The sequence below is a fragment of the Mus caroli genome, unplaced genomic scaffold (assembly GCF_978045245.1).
Source record: "Mus caroli unplaced genomic scaffold, Mus_caroli_1 scaffold_16, whole genome shotgun sequence".
Lineage (NCBI taxonomy): Eukaryota > Metazoa > Chordata > Mammalia > Rodentia > Muridae > Mus > Mus caroli.
In genome coordinates this window covers 76,087,180-76,105,608 of record NW_028227271.1, presented here as the reverse complement: position 1 = coordinate 76,105,608, position 18,429 = coordinate 76,087,180, and the positions used below count along the sequence as shown (strand labels likewise).

General features: G+C 39.8%; 1 protein-coding gene across 3 annotated transcripts in view; it reads left to right on the top strand.

Moving 5' to 3' along the window:
• The window catches only part of Dnah5 (dynein axonemal heavy chain 5), a 255,115-nt gene that overhangs the window by 137,709 nt on the left and 98,977 nt on the right, over positions 1-18,429 (top strand). For all 3 annotated transcript variants that reach the window (XM_085831340.1, XM_021183130.2, XM_085831338.1), the window contains 4 exons: positions 630-764; positions 13,847-13,969; positions 14,453-14,666; positions 16,028-16,251. In XM_085831340.1, coding sequence (XP_085687466.1) covers positions 630-764; positions 13,847-13,969; positions 14,453-14,666; positions 16,028-16,251 — 696 coding nt within the window. The remainder of the gene's footprint in view (positions 1-629; positions 765-13,846; positions 13,970-14,452; positions 14,667-16,027; positions 16,252-18,429) is intronic.

Sequence of the window (18,429 nt, the reverse complement as noted above, 5' to 3'; positions counted from 1 at the left end):
GGCTACTCTAAAGGTCATATGAAAATATAAAAGAACCTTGCAGTTATTTCACATTACTTTGTGTTTCGGTTTAGAATAAGTGAAGGTGTTACCTAAATGACTGAACTGCCTTTGTTATTTCAAAAGGACAACCTGGTGTGTGGAACACTCCTAAGTCTCAATTGAGATGAATTTTGACTTGCTTTTGTTAAGATAATTCTTTCCCTTCTGGTTACTGACTTAGTTTGCTGTGGCTGTTCTAACAAAATATCAAAGCTTAGCGGTTTAAACCATGACAGTTTACTTCCTCAGTGCTGGAGGCTGAAAGCCCAGGATCAAGGTTTTGACGAGGTTCATTTGTTCATAGTCCCTGCTCCTTGACTTAGAGATGGTGTCCCCTTACTTCTTGAGGTGCTTTTCTGTGCGCACACATCTCTGGTGTTTGTGTGCCTAGGTATTTTGCTTCTATAAAGCCATCATTAGGCAGGATCACTTGGGTGCCACCTCTGCAAAGCCCCTTTCTCTAGGTACAGTCATATTGGGAGGTACTGGGGATTCCTGCTTCAGTTTAAGGGTTGGTGGGCTGGTAGGGCACACTTCAACCCATATTGTTTGTTTTATTTCATTCCTTCTAAACTCCTTGATTTTAGGCTGTGCTGTTAATTGGTGAACAAGGGACAGCCAAAACAGTCATCATCAAAGGATTTATGTCAAAATTTGACCCTGAAAGTCACATGGTCAAGAATCTAAACTTTTCTTCGGCGACCACCCCAGTGATGTTTCAGGTACTGCCTCTGATGTCACCCCTGGGAACAGGCTTGTGCCAGTTTCTGAGGCTCAAATTGTTTCATGTGGATGGGCCCTGCAACCTTGTCAGATTTTCATGATCATGACATCACATCAACAATGTCTTCTCTTGTCTCTATCATTCAAATGTAGTTAAGTCTCTTTCTCCTTAGGTCATACTAAATAGTCTTAAATGATGAAGAAATAAGAAAAATTCAGAGAATGGATAAAGAGGGTATGTAAGGTGCCTCAGGTCTCAGTGGTGTTTAAGATACTTGTGTGGAAATGTAGGACAGCATAGCAAAACATTCCAACCTGAGGTGTAGACAGCCAGGTTCTGAGTTGGACACTGAAAACTCAGAATTGGCATGTAGGATTTTATGAAATTAAATATTTGTCTAGGAAAATAAGTTATAAGGTAGAGAGACAGCCTACAGAATGCAAGAAAACGTCTGGTACCTACTCATCTGATGTAGAAACAACAGCTAGAATACTTAACTAAAAAAAAAAAAAAACAAACAGCCAACTAACAAACAAAAACCCAAATAATCCAATGTTCTGGGAAAATAATCTGTTCAGATATTTGTCAAATAAAGAAATGCAAACATGAAGGAAACATGAAGGAGAAATGTTCAACGTATTTAGGAATTAACAAGCTGCAAATCAAAGCTAGACCGAGTTTCTATCTCACCTGCATAAAAATGGCTGTTATTAAGAAAACAAATGAAGACAAGTATTTGGGAGGATCCAGGATCGTGAGGAACATTTATATACAGTTTGATGAGAATGTAGATTAGTGCTGCGACTACACAAGTCAGCAGGAAGGCCCCTCAAAGCATTGAAAGTGGAATTGTCATCTGATCCAGCTATGCTGGTTCTGGGAACACAGTGTGGGAGTCAGAGTGACTGGGTTATGCGCACACACACACACACACACACACACACACTTGCTACATTTAGTGATGCAGAGCTTCTACCAGCTGAGTTACAGAATCAGCTGAGGTAGCTTTTAGCAGATAAAGCACGGTATATATATGCAGTGGAGTTTCATCTAACCATAAAGAGAAAAAAAAGAAGGAAAAGAAAAGGATGGAGTTTATGTCATTATGTTAAGTGGAATAAGCCAGACTCAGAAGGATACACTCAGAAGCGACTTTGATCTTTTCTGTGGGTGGGGGGAGACACTTAACTGCTGGTTATATCTGGACCATATGGAAGTTTTGCTTTAAATAGTTTGAGGAGCCACCTTGCTGATTTCCATAATGACTGAACCAATGTACATGCCCACGAGCAGTGGGAACCCCCGCCTCCTCCTTTAGGTGTAGTCTAGTGAGGGAACATTTGTAAGAATAATGTGCTGACTCTTAGAGATGTGGAAGAAGAAAGGAGGTCAAGCAAAGGCAACAGACAGCATGACTACAGTAAAAAAAAATGCACATACAGAAATGCCATGGTAAAGTTACTTACTTTGTACAATTAATTAAAAAAAAATCCTGAATTAGAAATAAAAGCATTTGAATATGCAGAAACATAGACTGAAGTATCAGCATTCAGTTTACTGTACCAATTTTCACCTGCTCCGTAATATTTGCTTTTTCTGTGTCTATTATTTCTTATTCTTCGGTGATTTTAGAGTCATCTGTGATGGAGACTTTTTGAGTTCCCTTTTTGTTCCCCGTTTCCCTGTGTAACCCACATCTCCCGGCTTCACTCCATAACATCAGCATGGAAGAGCCATAGCCTGTTCTTGATTCAAGTCTAATTTTCTTCTAGAAGAGGTTTTATCCCTTTCCTAAACTCTTTCCTAAATTGCCACTTTGTCTTGTCTTTCACAGGTGTAGCATTCTCACATGACTTTCATGATACATTGTAACAGGGTATAAAATCTCAGATTCTTACCAGATGAGACATAATGTGTCATATATTCTTGTACCACACCATGACAAAAAACACCTTCCATGTGGACTGCTTTAGTGGGTGAAACTTAAAGGACTGACCTGAGTCTGCAATGACAGATTGTTTCCTGTTAATGACGGTACAAAATTGCATCAAAATATTAAACTAGTGAGAAAAGTTTCCCTCAGTGTCTTCTATGCATAGTTGTCAATTATCACTCTTATTGTTTACATTATGCATGCATACCTCTGCACTTGTGTGGTGTGGTGGTATGGTGGGTGTGTTGTGTGTGTTTGTGTGTGTGTGTGTGTGTGTGTAGTGTGCACATGGGGGTGGTGACTGAGAAGGTCAAGCATCAGATACCTTTGGAACTGGAGTTATAAGCACTTGTGAAATACTTGACACTCAGACTCCGGTCTTTGGAAAAGGCAGTATACAGTCAACCCTTGAGCCACTTCTCTCCAGCCCCCTTATTATTTTTTTTTGTATTTTTTATTAGATATTTTCTTTATTTACATTTCAAATGCTATCCCAAAAGTTCCCTATACCCTCCCCGCACCCTGCTCCCCTACCCACCCACTCCCATTTCTTGGCCCTGGCATTCCCCTGTACTAGGGCATATAAAGTTTGCAAGACCAAGGGGCCTCTCTTCCCAAATGGTGGCTGACTAGGTCATCTTCTGCTACATATGCAGCTAGAGACACGAGCTCTGGGGGTACCGGTTAGTTGAGGTTTCTCTGAATAGCTCTGGCTGTCCTGAAACCCACTTTGTAGACTAGGCTGGCCTTGAATTCAGAAATTTGCCTGCCTCTGCCTCCTGAGTGCTGGAATTAAATGCATGCACAACCACGCCCAGCTCAGCCCCCTTATTTTTTGAAGAAAATATTTTAAAATTAAAATATTGCTACTTCTCTTCTTTTCTTTCATAACGTCCAAGTCCAACTCCTTTCAGGTTCCCTCCTTCCAAATCCTCCCAAGAGACCCCTTCTCAGGCTGACAGTCTCTTTCTTTGCTTATTATGGACACACACACACACAAACATACAAACATGCACACACACACACACAAACATACACAAACACACACACACACACACACACACACACACACACACACACACACACCAGATCTACATAGTGTGGCTTGTGCCTGTATGGTTTCAGAGCTGACCACCTTGTATTAGAATAACAGTTAAGGGGCTCATCTGGAGAAGCACTAATCCTCCCTCTCTCTCCAGTCACTCATTGCCTAAGTTCTGGGTCTAGGGATCCTGTGAGATTTCCCACTTCCACATTAGCATATCTGTTGGCGTTCTCATTGTTCAGGTCTTGGTTAGGCAGCCATATTGTTAAGTGTCATGGTGTAGCTTCCTTGTTACAGAGGACTTTCCAGTCCTTTGGATCTTGTACTCTTTCTGCTCCTCTTGCTCAGTGTTCCCCGAGCCTTAGCTGGAGGACTTGTGTTGTAGATGTATCAGCTGGGGACAGCCCACTCACTGATCCCTTTTTGTGCATTTTGATAATTTTCCTTGTACTGCAAAGACAAGCTTCTTTGACGATGGATGAGGTCTGTCTGTGGATTTGATGATACATTTAGAGTTAGGAATTATGCCAGTCCACTAAAGTGGCTGCAGTAGGCTATTCTCTGAGGCTCACTGCAGCACCAGCCTTGGGTAGATGGATGACTAGGCTTCCAGCACTAGACACAACTTCTCTCTTCTGAGCATGGTTTAATTCTATGTGATGGCTGTTAATTATCGCCATGCTCACTGTATATATTCATTGTAAATTGCATTATGTCACACAGTTTCAGATGAGTATAAGTTGCAAATTGAGCACAGTCTCTCCACTTTTCTTTTTGTTTTACATCTGTATGTCTATTTGTTAGAAAAAATGTGTAGATATGTGGAAGAGGTTTTACATGTCAAAGGTATGTGGCCTAGACCTTTGTTAGTAAGTAGTAAGGATTCTAGGTGAGTCTTAAACTCCAGACGCTTTTGTTTCTCACTCCCAAATCCAAGTGCTAAAGGTTTCTATCATCATACTGAGAAATGAAAGGAGATATTCTTTTTAAAATTTTTTACCCCAACATATTGTTTGAGAGACTGGAGAGATGGCTCAGTGGTTACCAATAGTTTCTGGTCTTACAGCGAACCTGATTTGATTTCCAACAACCACATGGTAGCTCATCATGTTTCCAGTTCCAAGGAACCTGACACCATTCTGATTTTCATGGGCACCATGCATGCATAAAGTGTACATACATTTTGAATACAGGCAAAACCACATGAAATAAAAATAAATATATATTTAGATTTGGTTTGAGAATGTCATATATGTCTATCACATGCCTTGATCAAATTACCCTCCAACCCTTCTTCCCACTAGGTTTCCTCTCAACCCCATGTGGTGGTGTTAAGCCCACTGAGCCTTATGCACAGGACTACCCACTGAAGCATGGGCAGCCTACCAGGGGGTTACACCCTCCCTCAGCAGCCATCATCTGCCAATAGTTTTTCAGCTAGAGGTGGTTTTCTGTGAGTGCCCCTCCCATTCATGCTGGGATTTTTATTTTTTGGCTGCCAAGATTTTGTGTAGGCCTTGTACATACAGTTATGGTGCTCGGAGCTCATGTATGTAACTGCTCTGTGTTATCTGAAAGTACTGGAAATACAGTGTTGTTTTGTAGCAGTTCTCTAGTGTCTCTCCCTCCTCTTTCAATATGATTTCTGCTTGCTCAGAACCCTCCTCTGTGTGTGTGTGTCAGAGAGAGAGAGAGAGAGAGAGAGAGAGAGAGACAGAGGCAAAGAGATAGACAGAGACAAGAGAGAGAGACAGAGAGGCAGGCAGAGAGAAACAGACAAAGAGAGACAGAGACATAGACAGAGACAAGAGATCGAGAGACAGAGAGATAGAGAGAGACAGAGGCAAAGAGATAGACAGAGACAAGAGAGAGAGACAGAGAGGCAGGCAGAGAGAAACAGACAAAGAGAGACAGAGACATAGACAGAGACAGAGAGAGAGGAGATAGGCAGAGGTAGAAACAGAGAAGCAGAGGAAGAGAGAGAGATCCCTTTTAGAGCTGAGTACTCTCTTTTTATCTGTTCATTGACCAGTTATAAGTCTGAGTATTAATTACTATATATTTCAAAAGGAACCTTCTCAGATAAGCACTGAGAACTGCTCTAATCTATGGGTTTAGAGGCAAGTATTTAGGAGTCGGTTTAATTCTATGTCCATTTAACAGAATGTTAGTATTAGCTTCTCCTCTAGGACTCAGCCACGGGTTCTTGGTTAAATTAACAGTACTGGTCATGGATTCTGTCTTGTGAGGCTGGCCTTACATTCAACCAGAAAGTGTTTGGTTATTTCCATAATATTGATGCCACTAGGGTCTGCATTTCCAAGCCAGTCATCGATGTAGCTCACAAGGTTCACATCTGGGTGAGACCATCTACTATCTTTTTCTTATGGTAGCATTCATACTGCCTTCCAGCACTATTAAAGCCAGTCGGTAGGGATGAAGCTAATAGGCTGATACTAGCTTGATTTCTTCACATCAGGTAACTCAAGTTGTGCCTCCAGGCATCAGATACACCCTTAAGTTATGGAGGGTAATCCAAATGAATGTCATTAGCCTGTAATGTTTGCTGGTATATGAGAGCCCCATGCCCAATAACCACTAGCACCTGTCACCTGGCTTTTTGTTTGATAGTCTATGGTTTCCGGGCAGGGAATTATGGGGATGAAGTTCTTTTTCTATTTTAATTTCTTTTATTTATTTACATTTCAGCCATTTGCTCCCCCAACCTCTCCCCCCAGTTCCTCATCCCACTACTCCTTCCCCTTGCCTCTGAGAGGGTGTTCTAATCCACACACACACACCAGGCCTCCCACTTCCCTGGGGCCTCAAGTGTCTTGAGGATTAGGTACATCTTCTCCCACTGAGGCCAGACCAGGCAGTCCTCTTATATATATGTGCGGGGGTGGGGTGTATGTGGGTTCGGACCAGCCTGTGTATGCTGCCTGGCTGGTGGCTTAATCTCTGGGAGCTCCCTGGGTTCTGGGTTCGTTGAGACTGCTAGTTTTTCTATGGGGTCTTCCTATTGGGTCATCATGCCCTTGAGCTTCTTCAAGCCTTCCTAATTCAACTATGTGGGTTCCTGACTTCAGTCCAATGATTGGGTGTATCTGTGTCTTTCTCAGTCATCTGCTGATCGAGCCACTTGGAGGACAACCATGTTAGACTCTTGTCTTCAGTCTCTTCTCCATTTTTGCCCCTGCAATTCTTTTAGACAGGAACTATTCTAGGTCAGAAATTTTGACTGTGGGTTAGCAATCCCATCCCTCCACTTGAGGCCCCACCTCTCCCCATTGTTGAGCATTTTGGCTAAGGTCACTTTCATTGAATCCTGAGAGTCTCTCACCTCCCAGATCTCTGGTACTTTCTAGAGGGCCCCCCTCCCAAGCTCCCCTGAGTCTGCATATTTCCATTCATTCTCCTGGCCCTCTGGGCTTCTTTTCTGACCTCACATATCTGATCCTATTTCCCCTTTCTCCTCCCCCTCCCCTCTCCACCCAGGCCCCAGGGAAGAAATTCTTTATGGTTCAGTCTATGCCTCAATTATTTGAAAAAATTTAATGTTTCTATTAGAATATTAATCAATTTGAAAATGATGCTCATCAAAAATTGTAATTGGAAGGCAAATATTTATCGAAAAGGAGGCTCATAAAACTTTGCTTCTGATGAACTTTGCTGTCCTTTGCTTATTGGAATCAAAATATCAGCTCAATGAAAATTGTTGAGGGCGTGGATAATTCATGTCTTCTTATTGCTTAATTTAATCAGCAGCACCAGAGCCAATATACTAAGACCATTGATTCGGCTTCTAAGTAAGACTGTCAACTTCATTATAGTCCTCTGCTGGAGATGAAATTTCCAATACTGGCTAGCCCTCTGTCAAGTAAATGCCATCTATACAGTGTCTTGGCATAGAAATCCAGATGAAATGTCAACCCCAAAATGCAGATGCTCATCAGTGATTTTATAGTGTGTGTGTGTGATAGATAATTAAATTTTTCTAGGCTGGTAATGGAAATATCTTTATACATTTATCTTTTTCCTCACAAACACACACATATATATAGACACACACACACAAACATATGCATGCAAGTACACACATAGGCATATGCATTCACATACATGCAACACAGTGCTACCACCACACACATATGTTACTGATACTGCATCATATTTAAAGAATTTTCACCAATTTTACTTTAGAAAGATAGTTCTCTCTAAGGGTAATAATTATAGCCTCATTTGAGAGAGAACATTTTTAAAAATATAACTATGATTTATATACCACATAGGGTAGTGATCTACCTAGTTACTGTTCTTGAGACTTTAGTATGACCTTGGCTTTCAATGATTAGGACATCACTGTTAGAGATGGAGAGAGAGGTCTGGCAGGTATCCACAGGGACGTCTAGGTTCTCAGTGTTCAAGGGCAGGAAACCTCCTCCTGTCTTTTGTTGTTATTTCATTACATCACTGTTTCTTCTCCTGCCAAGAAATGCCACAGCATTGCCTACCCTGCTTCCTGCCTGGGCTGGCTTGACTGCTGAGCATCACTGCTGCCTATCAAGCTAGCCTCATTAGTTTGAGAAAGCTTTCAATTAGCCAAACTCCTGTAATTAACTTTTTCATTATAATTTCCAGTCATTCTTGCTAAATGGAACTGATGGAGCAAGAGGGCTTTTGTCTCTTAGTCCTTCCACTTATATGGATCCCAACCAAGCAAATTGAAATTGTAGAGGAGAAAGATAGTGCCCACATCTTGTCTGCTACCATGAGAGTGTAGTACAGTCAGTCTGAGAACATTGCCTGTGTTGGACGGTTTCATGATGTTTCTGGCTGTTTCAGCATCTTGTATCAGTGGGAAGTCATATGTTCCTCCCTGCTTGGGACATTATCTCTTATTAATAATTAATCATGCCTCCTAAGGCTATCCAAGGTGTCTAGTTTGGATAAAAACTTTATACTCAGTCCAAATTACATTTTAGCCAAGAGAATTTATTTTTTTTAGAAGACAAATGATCCATTTCCTAGTGCTATTTTGTTTTTTTCTATTTCTGAAAATTATTGATTCATATCTTTGCGATTTACATAATTTAAAAATGTGGAAAGACGAAAATGAAAATTATGAGGAATTCTAAAAATTTGATCTCTTTTAAAAGCTGTCTTAATGCCTTTTAAATATAACAATTATCTTATATACATAATTTTTAACTTTAAAAACGTGAATCCTAAACCCAGGCAGCACATCTTACGTCTTTTCAGGCAACAGAACCGTGAGTGGGTTGCTTGGGTGATCACGGAGCTGGGTCCTTCAAGCCCCTTCAGACTCACCTCGGCTTCCTGTAAAGAGAATTCTTTTGGCTTTCCAGAGCAGCATGATACTAGTTTCTGGTGGAGACCCCTAACACATGATGAAACATTCTTTTTTTTTAATATTTTTTTATTACATATTTTCCTCAATTACATTTCCAATGCTATCCCAAAAGTCCCCCATACCCTCCCCCCCCACTTCCCTACCCACCCATTCCCATTTTTTTGGCCCTGGCGTTCCCCTGTACTGGGGCATATAAAGTTTGTTTGTCCAATGGACCTCTCTTTCCAGTGATGGCCGACTAGGCCATCTTTTGATACATATGCAGTTAGAGTCAAGAGCTCCGAGGTACTGGTTAGTTCATAATGTTGTTCCACCTATATATAGGGTTGCAGATCCCTTTATGCTGAAACATTCTTATACTAACTGTTCATTGGTAAGCTGAACGCCAGTCATGTGCTCAAACGTTTTAAAAATTTTTTATTAGATATTTATTTACGTTTCAAATGTTATCCCCTTTCCTCATTTCCCCTCTGAATGACCTATTCCACCCCTACTCCCTCTGCTCACCAACCTACCCAGTCCCACTTCCCTGTCCTGGCATTCCCCATACACTGGGGCATTGAGCCTTCACAGAACCAAGGGCCTCTCCTCTCATTGATGACTGACAAGGCCATCCTCTGCTACATATATGGCTGGAGCCATGGGTCCCTCCATGTGCACACATGGTATGCACTCACTGATAAGTGGATATTAACCCAGAAGCTCGGAATATCCAAGATACAATTCACAGACCACAAGAGGACAAGAGGAAGGAAGACCAAAGTGTGGTCCTTTTTAGAAGGGGGAACAAAATACCCGTGGGAGGTATACCTATCAGAGACAAAGTGTGGAGCAGAGACTGAAGGAATGACCATCCAGAGACTGCTCTACTTTGGGATCCATCCCACATACAGTTACCAAACCCAGACACTATTGTGGATGCTAACAAGAGCTTGCTGACAGGAACCTGATATAGCTCCCCAACCCTGCCCCCCCGCCCCCCCCCCCCCCGCCAGAGGCTCTGCCAGTACCTGGATACTCACAGCCATCGGGGTTTGCAGCCCCCTAGGAGGAACAATAATATGAATGAACCAGTGCTGAAATACTCTTATACTAACTTTCATTGGTTGGCAGCAAAGCGAAGCTGAGCACCAGGTCCGGATCATCTGCTGCCTCTCTCCGCACCCTCCTGCTTCCTCCCCATGGATTTTTGTCACCCATCTTAACACTCACAGTTGATTTATCAATAATGTGTTTATTTTATTGTTAGTTGTTAGTTGGGCATTTTTTACATTTCTGTGTCAGTTCTAGCATTATGGTTTACATTTTAACATCCCCAACCCACCATGGACCATTGCATATACATCCCTTTGTCTGAGTCTGTCTGTCTATCATCTATATCCCTTCTTTTTTTTATTTTTTATTTTTTTTTGAGACAGGGTCTTGCTGTGTAACCCTGGTTAGCCTTTTAAACTTTGCTAATGTAAGAGTGTTTTCAATAATTTATAATAAAGTGGAAGATTCTATTACTTGGGCTGTATGGTGTTAAATAAAGAGCACAACCTCTCAATTTTTATATTTTAGATATATATCATACATAGATGGAAATGTAACGTCAAGTAGATTTATGTTTCAATTTAATTGTGCATGATATTTATGAAAAAAATGACTTAACAGCTTGAATGGCATTCCCATTGATATAGTAAAAACACCTGTATAATTTTACAATGACTTTAAAATTTAATTCCCTTTTCATGTATCACATATGTCTAATTCTCTGTAGGTTATGTTTATATTGATTCTGGGCTGTGACTTAGACACAGTAAGAGAGAGAGAGAGACGAACCACAGAGCTAGTGAGAGAAGCAGTCATCTAACCTTCTCTTTTACATCTGTGAGTCCATGGGAGCCCTTATGTAAAACCTTGCAAATTATGCAGATTTACACAGTGTCTCATTCACAGGGACATTTAGGAACCACAGAGCAGAGAGCAAGATGGAAGAGGTGAATGACTTTGTAAGAGATACCTGATGGTAACTATTCAAGAGGGAGGTTGGGCTGGGCCAGGATGCAGAAACGAGAGTGAAATAGAACACATGGATCCATCTTATCTTGGTTAGACAAAAATTGATAGTTTAATGGATGTTGAAGGAGAATGGGAAATATCAAACCATGATTCTTGGACTCCTATATTTCTTTACTAATATATCAAATGTATATGGTCTCAAGTTATTTTCTAGATACTAAAGGTACAATGAAGAATAACATAGATAAGGTGTATACTCTAGATTTCATTCTAGATTAAGAAAGAGATGGTAACTAAATGTTAGAATACCTATTTGGAGTTATAGCTGCATGTCTTGATATTTGTGATGCTGTGGGGAACCTAAGTGGAGAAGTGAAATTATTTATCTATTTGCATTTGCATGTGTGTTCAGGTGCACATGTGTGAGGAGTCATATGTGCATCCGTGTGGCCTGTATGTGAAAGTTAGAGGACAACATTTGCTGTTGAAACAGGGTGCCTCACAGATCTGCAGTTCACCAGATGAGAAGGGCTGGTCACCAGGCACCTGCCTGTCCTCTGTCTTCAGAACTGAGATGCCAAGCACGTGTCTCCATACTCAGATCCTCACTGCTAGCATGGCAAGCATTTAGCCATTGGGCTTCCTCCACAGACATTTAGTTAGTTGTTGATATCATTTGGCATCAACCTTTTCTAACGTGCTAATTCATTTTAGAAAATTATATAGTTAATAAAACAGCTCCACATTTACAAACTATCTGATTCCCTCTTTCTTTTTGCTTTTGCCAGCATAGCCATTTTATGATATGTAATGTATTTATCCTTTCCCATTACTTAGAAGAAATCACGGTCAGAGTGATGCGGGAGAGAGTGTCCCACATATGGGAGTTCCTCGGTGTTACTCTAATTATCCCACCTATGGGCTTTTAGCCTTGGAAGATCCTAGAAAACATAAATTTTCACATGACAAAGAGTTCTTATTAATAGATGTGGGATGATGGGAAGACTGGTTTGCCATAGGGGGTTGTCGGGAGGTTGTTAATTGGCTTATGCATTTAAATTCATTGAAAAGCAGAGCTAAATTTAAACCAGTACATTAAACAGCATGCTTTTGTGTCAGGGGAATATGGCACTCTCTTTTCTATTATATAATTCCCATGGGAGATTTGTTTTATAATTGGATGAGTTGTGATATGTTTACATGTATTTCTATTGAAAATGATGAAAACATTTTCATCTCTCTCTATTGCTTATTGAAATGATGATGGAAACTTACAATTTGCAATTACTTTGAAGATTTCTGGAGGCAAATATGTAGCCATTTCTTTATATTATAGTACACTTTATAGTTATATATTGGTTATAAAAATAATTTTAACTGGTTTACCCTTTACACGTTGCAAGAAAATAATTTCGGATAGGAGTTGTAAGAAATCATTTTTGGATAGAAGAATTCAGTTTTATTTTAGTGTGCCTTTACTCCCTGTGCATGTATTCAGCACGTCTAACATAATTTAACAGCATGCATGGATAGATCCTACAATTGTATCAATGTACAGTTGTACAATAGAACTCTGAGCTTGTAGAGTTGGAAATCTTAGAATTTCCTGTTTGTTCTTGTATGCTAATTCCAGTTACCTGGTCAATACATTTCTTTTAACTTTACATTTATTTTAACTTAAGTGAAGTTGGTTATTATTAATAGCAATACAAAATAAGCTAAGACTGAAAAACACAAATGATTTTCACTGCATTTTTGTTTCCTGTAGAGACCTAGATAAAGGCAAAGACCCAATCACTAAAAACTAACAAAGGAGTTCATTTTGATGGTTTATTTCTAAGCCACTGTGGATGGCCATGGAACAAATGTATTACCAGTGTCATGAGTCTGAGATTCTTTTTAAGAAAGAGAAAGAATGTAACGTTGTGAGGGGGATCTGGAAGGAGCTGGGGGCTAGGAAAGAATATGATAAAAATATACTGTACAAAATTCTTAAAGAATAAATAAAAAATAAGTTTGAGATCTTTCTTGTACCCTCTCCCTACTACATCAAAGCCCCCTTTTAGTAAGTTCAGTGTCCTTTTCCACATTGTCTTGGGTAAGTAGAGCACAGCATGGCCTCTCCTCCTACCGTGGAGGAGTGTTGAGTGAGAGGAGACAGCGGGCTTTGTTCTTGCTGTGTGAGAATAGGAAAGACTCATTGTTGGTGCAGCTGTGGGGTCCCACAGCAGGGGATCTGAATCATAGGGGATACTTGGAACAACAGGCTCTGTAGCAGCCTTCAGTCTAAGGCAGGCTATACAGCTCATGAGTCAATATCCTTATTTAACAATCAATATCCCCCTTTAACAGTATCTCTGATTGTGATAAAACTTTTATAGGACTGAGGTTAGGAGTAGTTGGTATAAGAACCGGGAAATGGCACGAAATCCTCATAAATCAGCAGGGAAGCATCAGCCGAGTAGATTCCAAGCAGAATTGACATTGATGGGAACTTTATTAAATGGTAAATGAAATCAGATTCTTAAAGCCTGTAAGTATTATGCAAAAACAATTTACGAACTAACTAGCTTTCCCCAAATTAAGGAGGGCATTTTTGGCTTTTAATAAGTAAGTAGCTCCTCTCATTTAAAGGTTCTCATCTTGTTTAATGTCTGTTTGTGGTAGTTGATCAAGTCTTAGTGAAGGCTTTCAGATGTTTCTGTTGGTGTTCTTGCTTAACAGAGGACAATAGAGAGTTACGTGGATAAACGCATGGGCACGACATATGGTCCTCCTGCGGGGAAGAAAATGGCTGTCTTTATTGATGATTTAAATATGCCTGTAATCAACGAATGGGGTGATCAGGTATATCAATTCCACTGTACATTTCTATTTTGCTAATTTATGATTGATTTATTCTTCTATGAGTAAATTTTTTTTGTATATTTTCAGCATGCAATATCTGAAATTTACAACAAACTCTGTTCTGTAGAAAAGCTTAAGGAATTATGTTCTAGTAATATGTCTGCTTGTCTGTCCATTCTGTCCTCTCTTGTATTTCTGTACTTTTGAGGCCAGAGGTTATCATTAGGTAGCTTTGTCCACCACTCTCTACCTTCCTGGAGACAGGTCTCTCTGAACGTGGGCCTCACCATTTTGGTAGACTGGCCACTACTTGTCACTACCCCTAATCCCAGATCTGAGGTGTACATAACCACACCTGGCTCTTATGTGGCTTCTGGGGGACCTAAACTCAAGTCTTCATGCTTTAGCTGTGAGCACTGTACCTACTGAGCCTTTCTTTAGTCTAAGGAATGGCATTTTAATTCTAAAAGTTATTTCTCTTAGGTTACTAATGAGATTGTCCGACAGCTGATGGAACAAAATGGGTTCTATAACCTGGAGAAGCCTGGAGAGTTCACTAGCATTGTGGACATCCAGTTCTTGGCAGCCATGATCCATCCTGGGGGTGGACGCAATGACATACCGCAGCGCTTGAAGAGACAGTTCTCCATATTCAACTGTACCTTGCCTTCAGATGCTTCCATGGACAAGATCTTTGGTAAAATGGTTGTTCGTTGGCAGGGGAAAGAGGGATGTGATATCTGCTCTCAGCAAGTCTACCCAGATGGCACCACAGAGTGGGGGAAGCTCTTGGTTTGCATCCTTATTCCTGTTTTACTTTGTTTCCTACAGGGATTAATTATAAATATTTATGGACATAGAAGCCTTACTCCATGTTCTTTTTTATCATCATCATCATTATCAATCATCATCATCATCACTTTCATTTAAGTAGCTGTTGTCAGCTTCTCATGGAAAAAAGTTATACATGACACATACGTGAGCTGGTTTTCACATGGGCAATCTATACTTTTGTTAAGAACAGGTGCCTAATAGTCTAACCAAATATGACTCTCATCTGACCACCAGGGTACTCAACAGAATTGTAATCAATTACTCATGGATTAAATATGTAGCACTCCAGAGACAATTTAAGTGAAGAGCTACTAGCTCAATATATAACCAAGTATATTTACTTGAGCAACGAAAATGCATTGTTACTGGTTTTTGAATTATTCTTTACTTAAAAAAGAGTTTGAAGTTATGAACAACTCTCTGTTAGGTATTAATTTACAATTTCTGAAACTGCAACTGACACAAAACTCATTAGGATTACCCTAATTAATTTCTGGCAGGATAAAATGTCATCTTGTCACCCCAGGCTTGGAGAGTGTGACAGCGCTCTGCCTTCAGTCACAGCAGTGGGAAGGTTTGGAGACCTAATGACATTTGAATTATCTAAATTTGGGGAAAGTAAAGTTCATGATAGGCGATGACTTCTACCACATGTAACTATTCTTTGGTGCCTGGAAAATGTTATGCATAAGGAAAATGATTTTACAATGCATGGGAAGTCAACAAAATAAGAGGAAACTAAAGAGGACAAAACCAAACCAAACAAACAAACAAACAACCCCCCCAAAACAATTAACCTTTTATGCCAATTTTATATATTTATCACTGTTATTCATTGACTGATATTAAATTAGTGTATCCAGAATTTTCAGTGTTTGCTTCCATCATCATCATCATCATCATCATCATCAGACCCTACTGGGATAGAATCTAGAGCTTTGTACATATTAGGCAAATGTTTTACCACAGTGAAGCTTTTCTCCAGCCCCTTGAGAGTACTTTTAAAATAATACTCTGATATACTGAATGCTGACTTACTTAAACCTATCACTAGTTTTTTGAGTATTTGAAAAATGAACAGACCATTAACTGATATGATTGTCTTAGTGCATAGCCATCTGTTAAAATATAACATTACATTTGTGCAAATTCTTCATTTTCATGCTTTTCCTCAGAACTGAGTGCAGGGATTAGTCAGATTTTGATTATCCTCCCTCTTCCCAGGTGTGATTGGGGCAGGCTACTACTGTGCCCAGCGGGGCTTCTCTGAGGAAGTTCGAGATGCTGTGATAAAGCTGGTACCCCTGACACGCCGCCTGTGGCAGATGACCAAACTGAAGATGCTCCCAACGCCTGCGAAATTCCACTATGTGTTCAACCTTCGAGACCTCTCCAGGATCTGGCAGGGCATGCTGAACATCACTTCAGAGGTCATCAAAGACACAGACGTACGTGATACTTAATATATAAAACAATTCCCACTGCTATTTTCTTATTCTAAATTTGATTTTTAGATGAAGTCTGAAAAAAAATTGGATCTTCTTACATACTTTCATCTGTGTCTGGGTATCATCAGTGAGAGAAAAAATAAATATCACATTAGAAAATTTGAACTATAATTTCGATTAAAGTAATTTATATTTAAAGAAATAATATATACAATTATTATCTAAGGGGTATGTATTAGTATCTCTTCCTATTTTCTTGGTAAAATATCCCAATATGAGCAATTTAAAGGAGAAAGGCTCTTTCTGGGAAGGTATAGACTATCCTAGTTGAGGAAGGCACTGGGGCAGAGTGTGAGGCTGCTGGTTACATTGTATCCATAGTCAGGAAGCAGTCAGCAATGAATGCTGGAGGTTACATTGTATCCATAGCCAGGAAGCAGTCAGCAGTGAATGCTGGAGGTTACATTGTATCCATAGCCAGGAAGCAGTCAGCAGTGAATGCTGATACTCAGTTTGGGTTTTTTTTTTTTTTTTTTTTTTTTTTTTTTTTTTGTCAGTCTAGGACCTCTGCCCAAGGACTAGCATAATCTGTAGTTAAGGTAGGTCTTCCCTCCTCTACTGACTAAATCTAGATGATTCAGCACAGGCATGGGCTTGTGTTCTGCATGACCCCAGATTCTATCAAGGTGACAGTTGCTATTAATCACAGGCTAGAATAGAAAAAAAAATACTGTTTTTTTTTTTCATAATCTCCACTTTTCTTAAAAAAGTAGTGGGCACAATTATGAGTGGTTTTATTGCATAATAGTCTTCATATTTTAAACGTCACATTTAAACTTAAAAATAATTGTATTTATAAATAAGCAGAATGAAAAGAAAATATTTTGTTGTTAGTCACATATGAGTTTTCCTTGTAATTAGATGAAGTAAAAAGAATGATCTATTCTTCTACAACTGAAAAGAGGCAGCAGAGTAGAAAATACATTTACTACAAAAAACAAAATGAGCATTTATGGACAGATGTGAATATGACCCTTCCCATGTTGTAAGAACTCCCTTCAAAGCCAAGTGTGGTGGCACACGCTTTTAATCCCAGCACTGAGTTTGAGGCCAGCCTGGTCTACAGAGTGAGTTCCAGGACAGCCAAGGCTACACAGAGAAACCCTGTCTCGAAGATAAAACAAAACAAAACAAAACAAAAAAAAAACAACCCCCAAAACCAAAAAAACAAACAAACAAAAAACCCCAACCAACCAACCAAGCAAACAAACAAAAACAAAAACCAAAAACTCCAACCAACCAAACAAATAAAAACTCCCTTCAAAATAGAACAATAGCTTAAAAAAATCTGCTATGTCTTTTACCTTTAAAGTGTGACTTTGTGCTCAGTCTCAGTCACAGGTGGCTTCTTTCCTGGGCTTTCTGGAGCTGGGGATGTAGTTTGGCCACTAGCTTCAGGAGTACTGGCTACAAAAACCACTCATAGGGTGGGATTATGGACAAAGTAGTCAGTAAGCATGTCGAGTGTTCACTCCCAAATCCCCTCATTTCTGCTCCGGATGCTTGCCAACAGGCACCCATACTTGCTAACTTTTGAAAACCAGACAAATTTTTGGCAAAGCTCATAATTCATACTACAAAGTGACATTTAGTTTAGCAGTAGTAAATATTTCAAGTTGTTTTAAACATTTTTTTTTTCATTTTGTAAACAGAGGGAGGGGGAGGGGGAGGGGGAGGGGGGAGGGGGAGGGGGAGGGACAAGTATGTGGAGGTCAGAAGACAACTGTGTAGAGGAAGTCCTTTCTTCCACTTTGAAGTGGGTTCCAGGGAACAACCTGAAGTCATCAAGTTTACATGGCAAGCACCATTACTTTTTAAGCCATCTGGCCTACTCTCAAGTTGAGTTTACCTCTCTGAGTTTTATTAATAAACTAATGGAATGTGGAATGAGAGTCTCAACTATTATTCTTCAGTAGTCATTCTGGTCACTCATTTTAGCTCAATGCAAACAGCTTTAGAAATTGATGCTATAGTAAACTTTTTCTTAACAGAAACTTTTTATATTCTGGAAACCAAATAGTTTTTGTCATTAGTAACAAATCTGACCTCGAAGGTAAGGAAGTATATGATTATTTTAAAGCAAATAATGGAGTTTATCAAATATTATTTTTTTTTTGG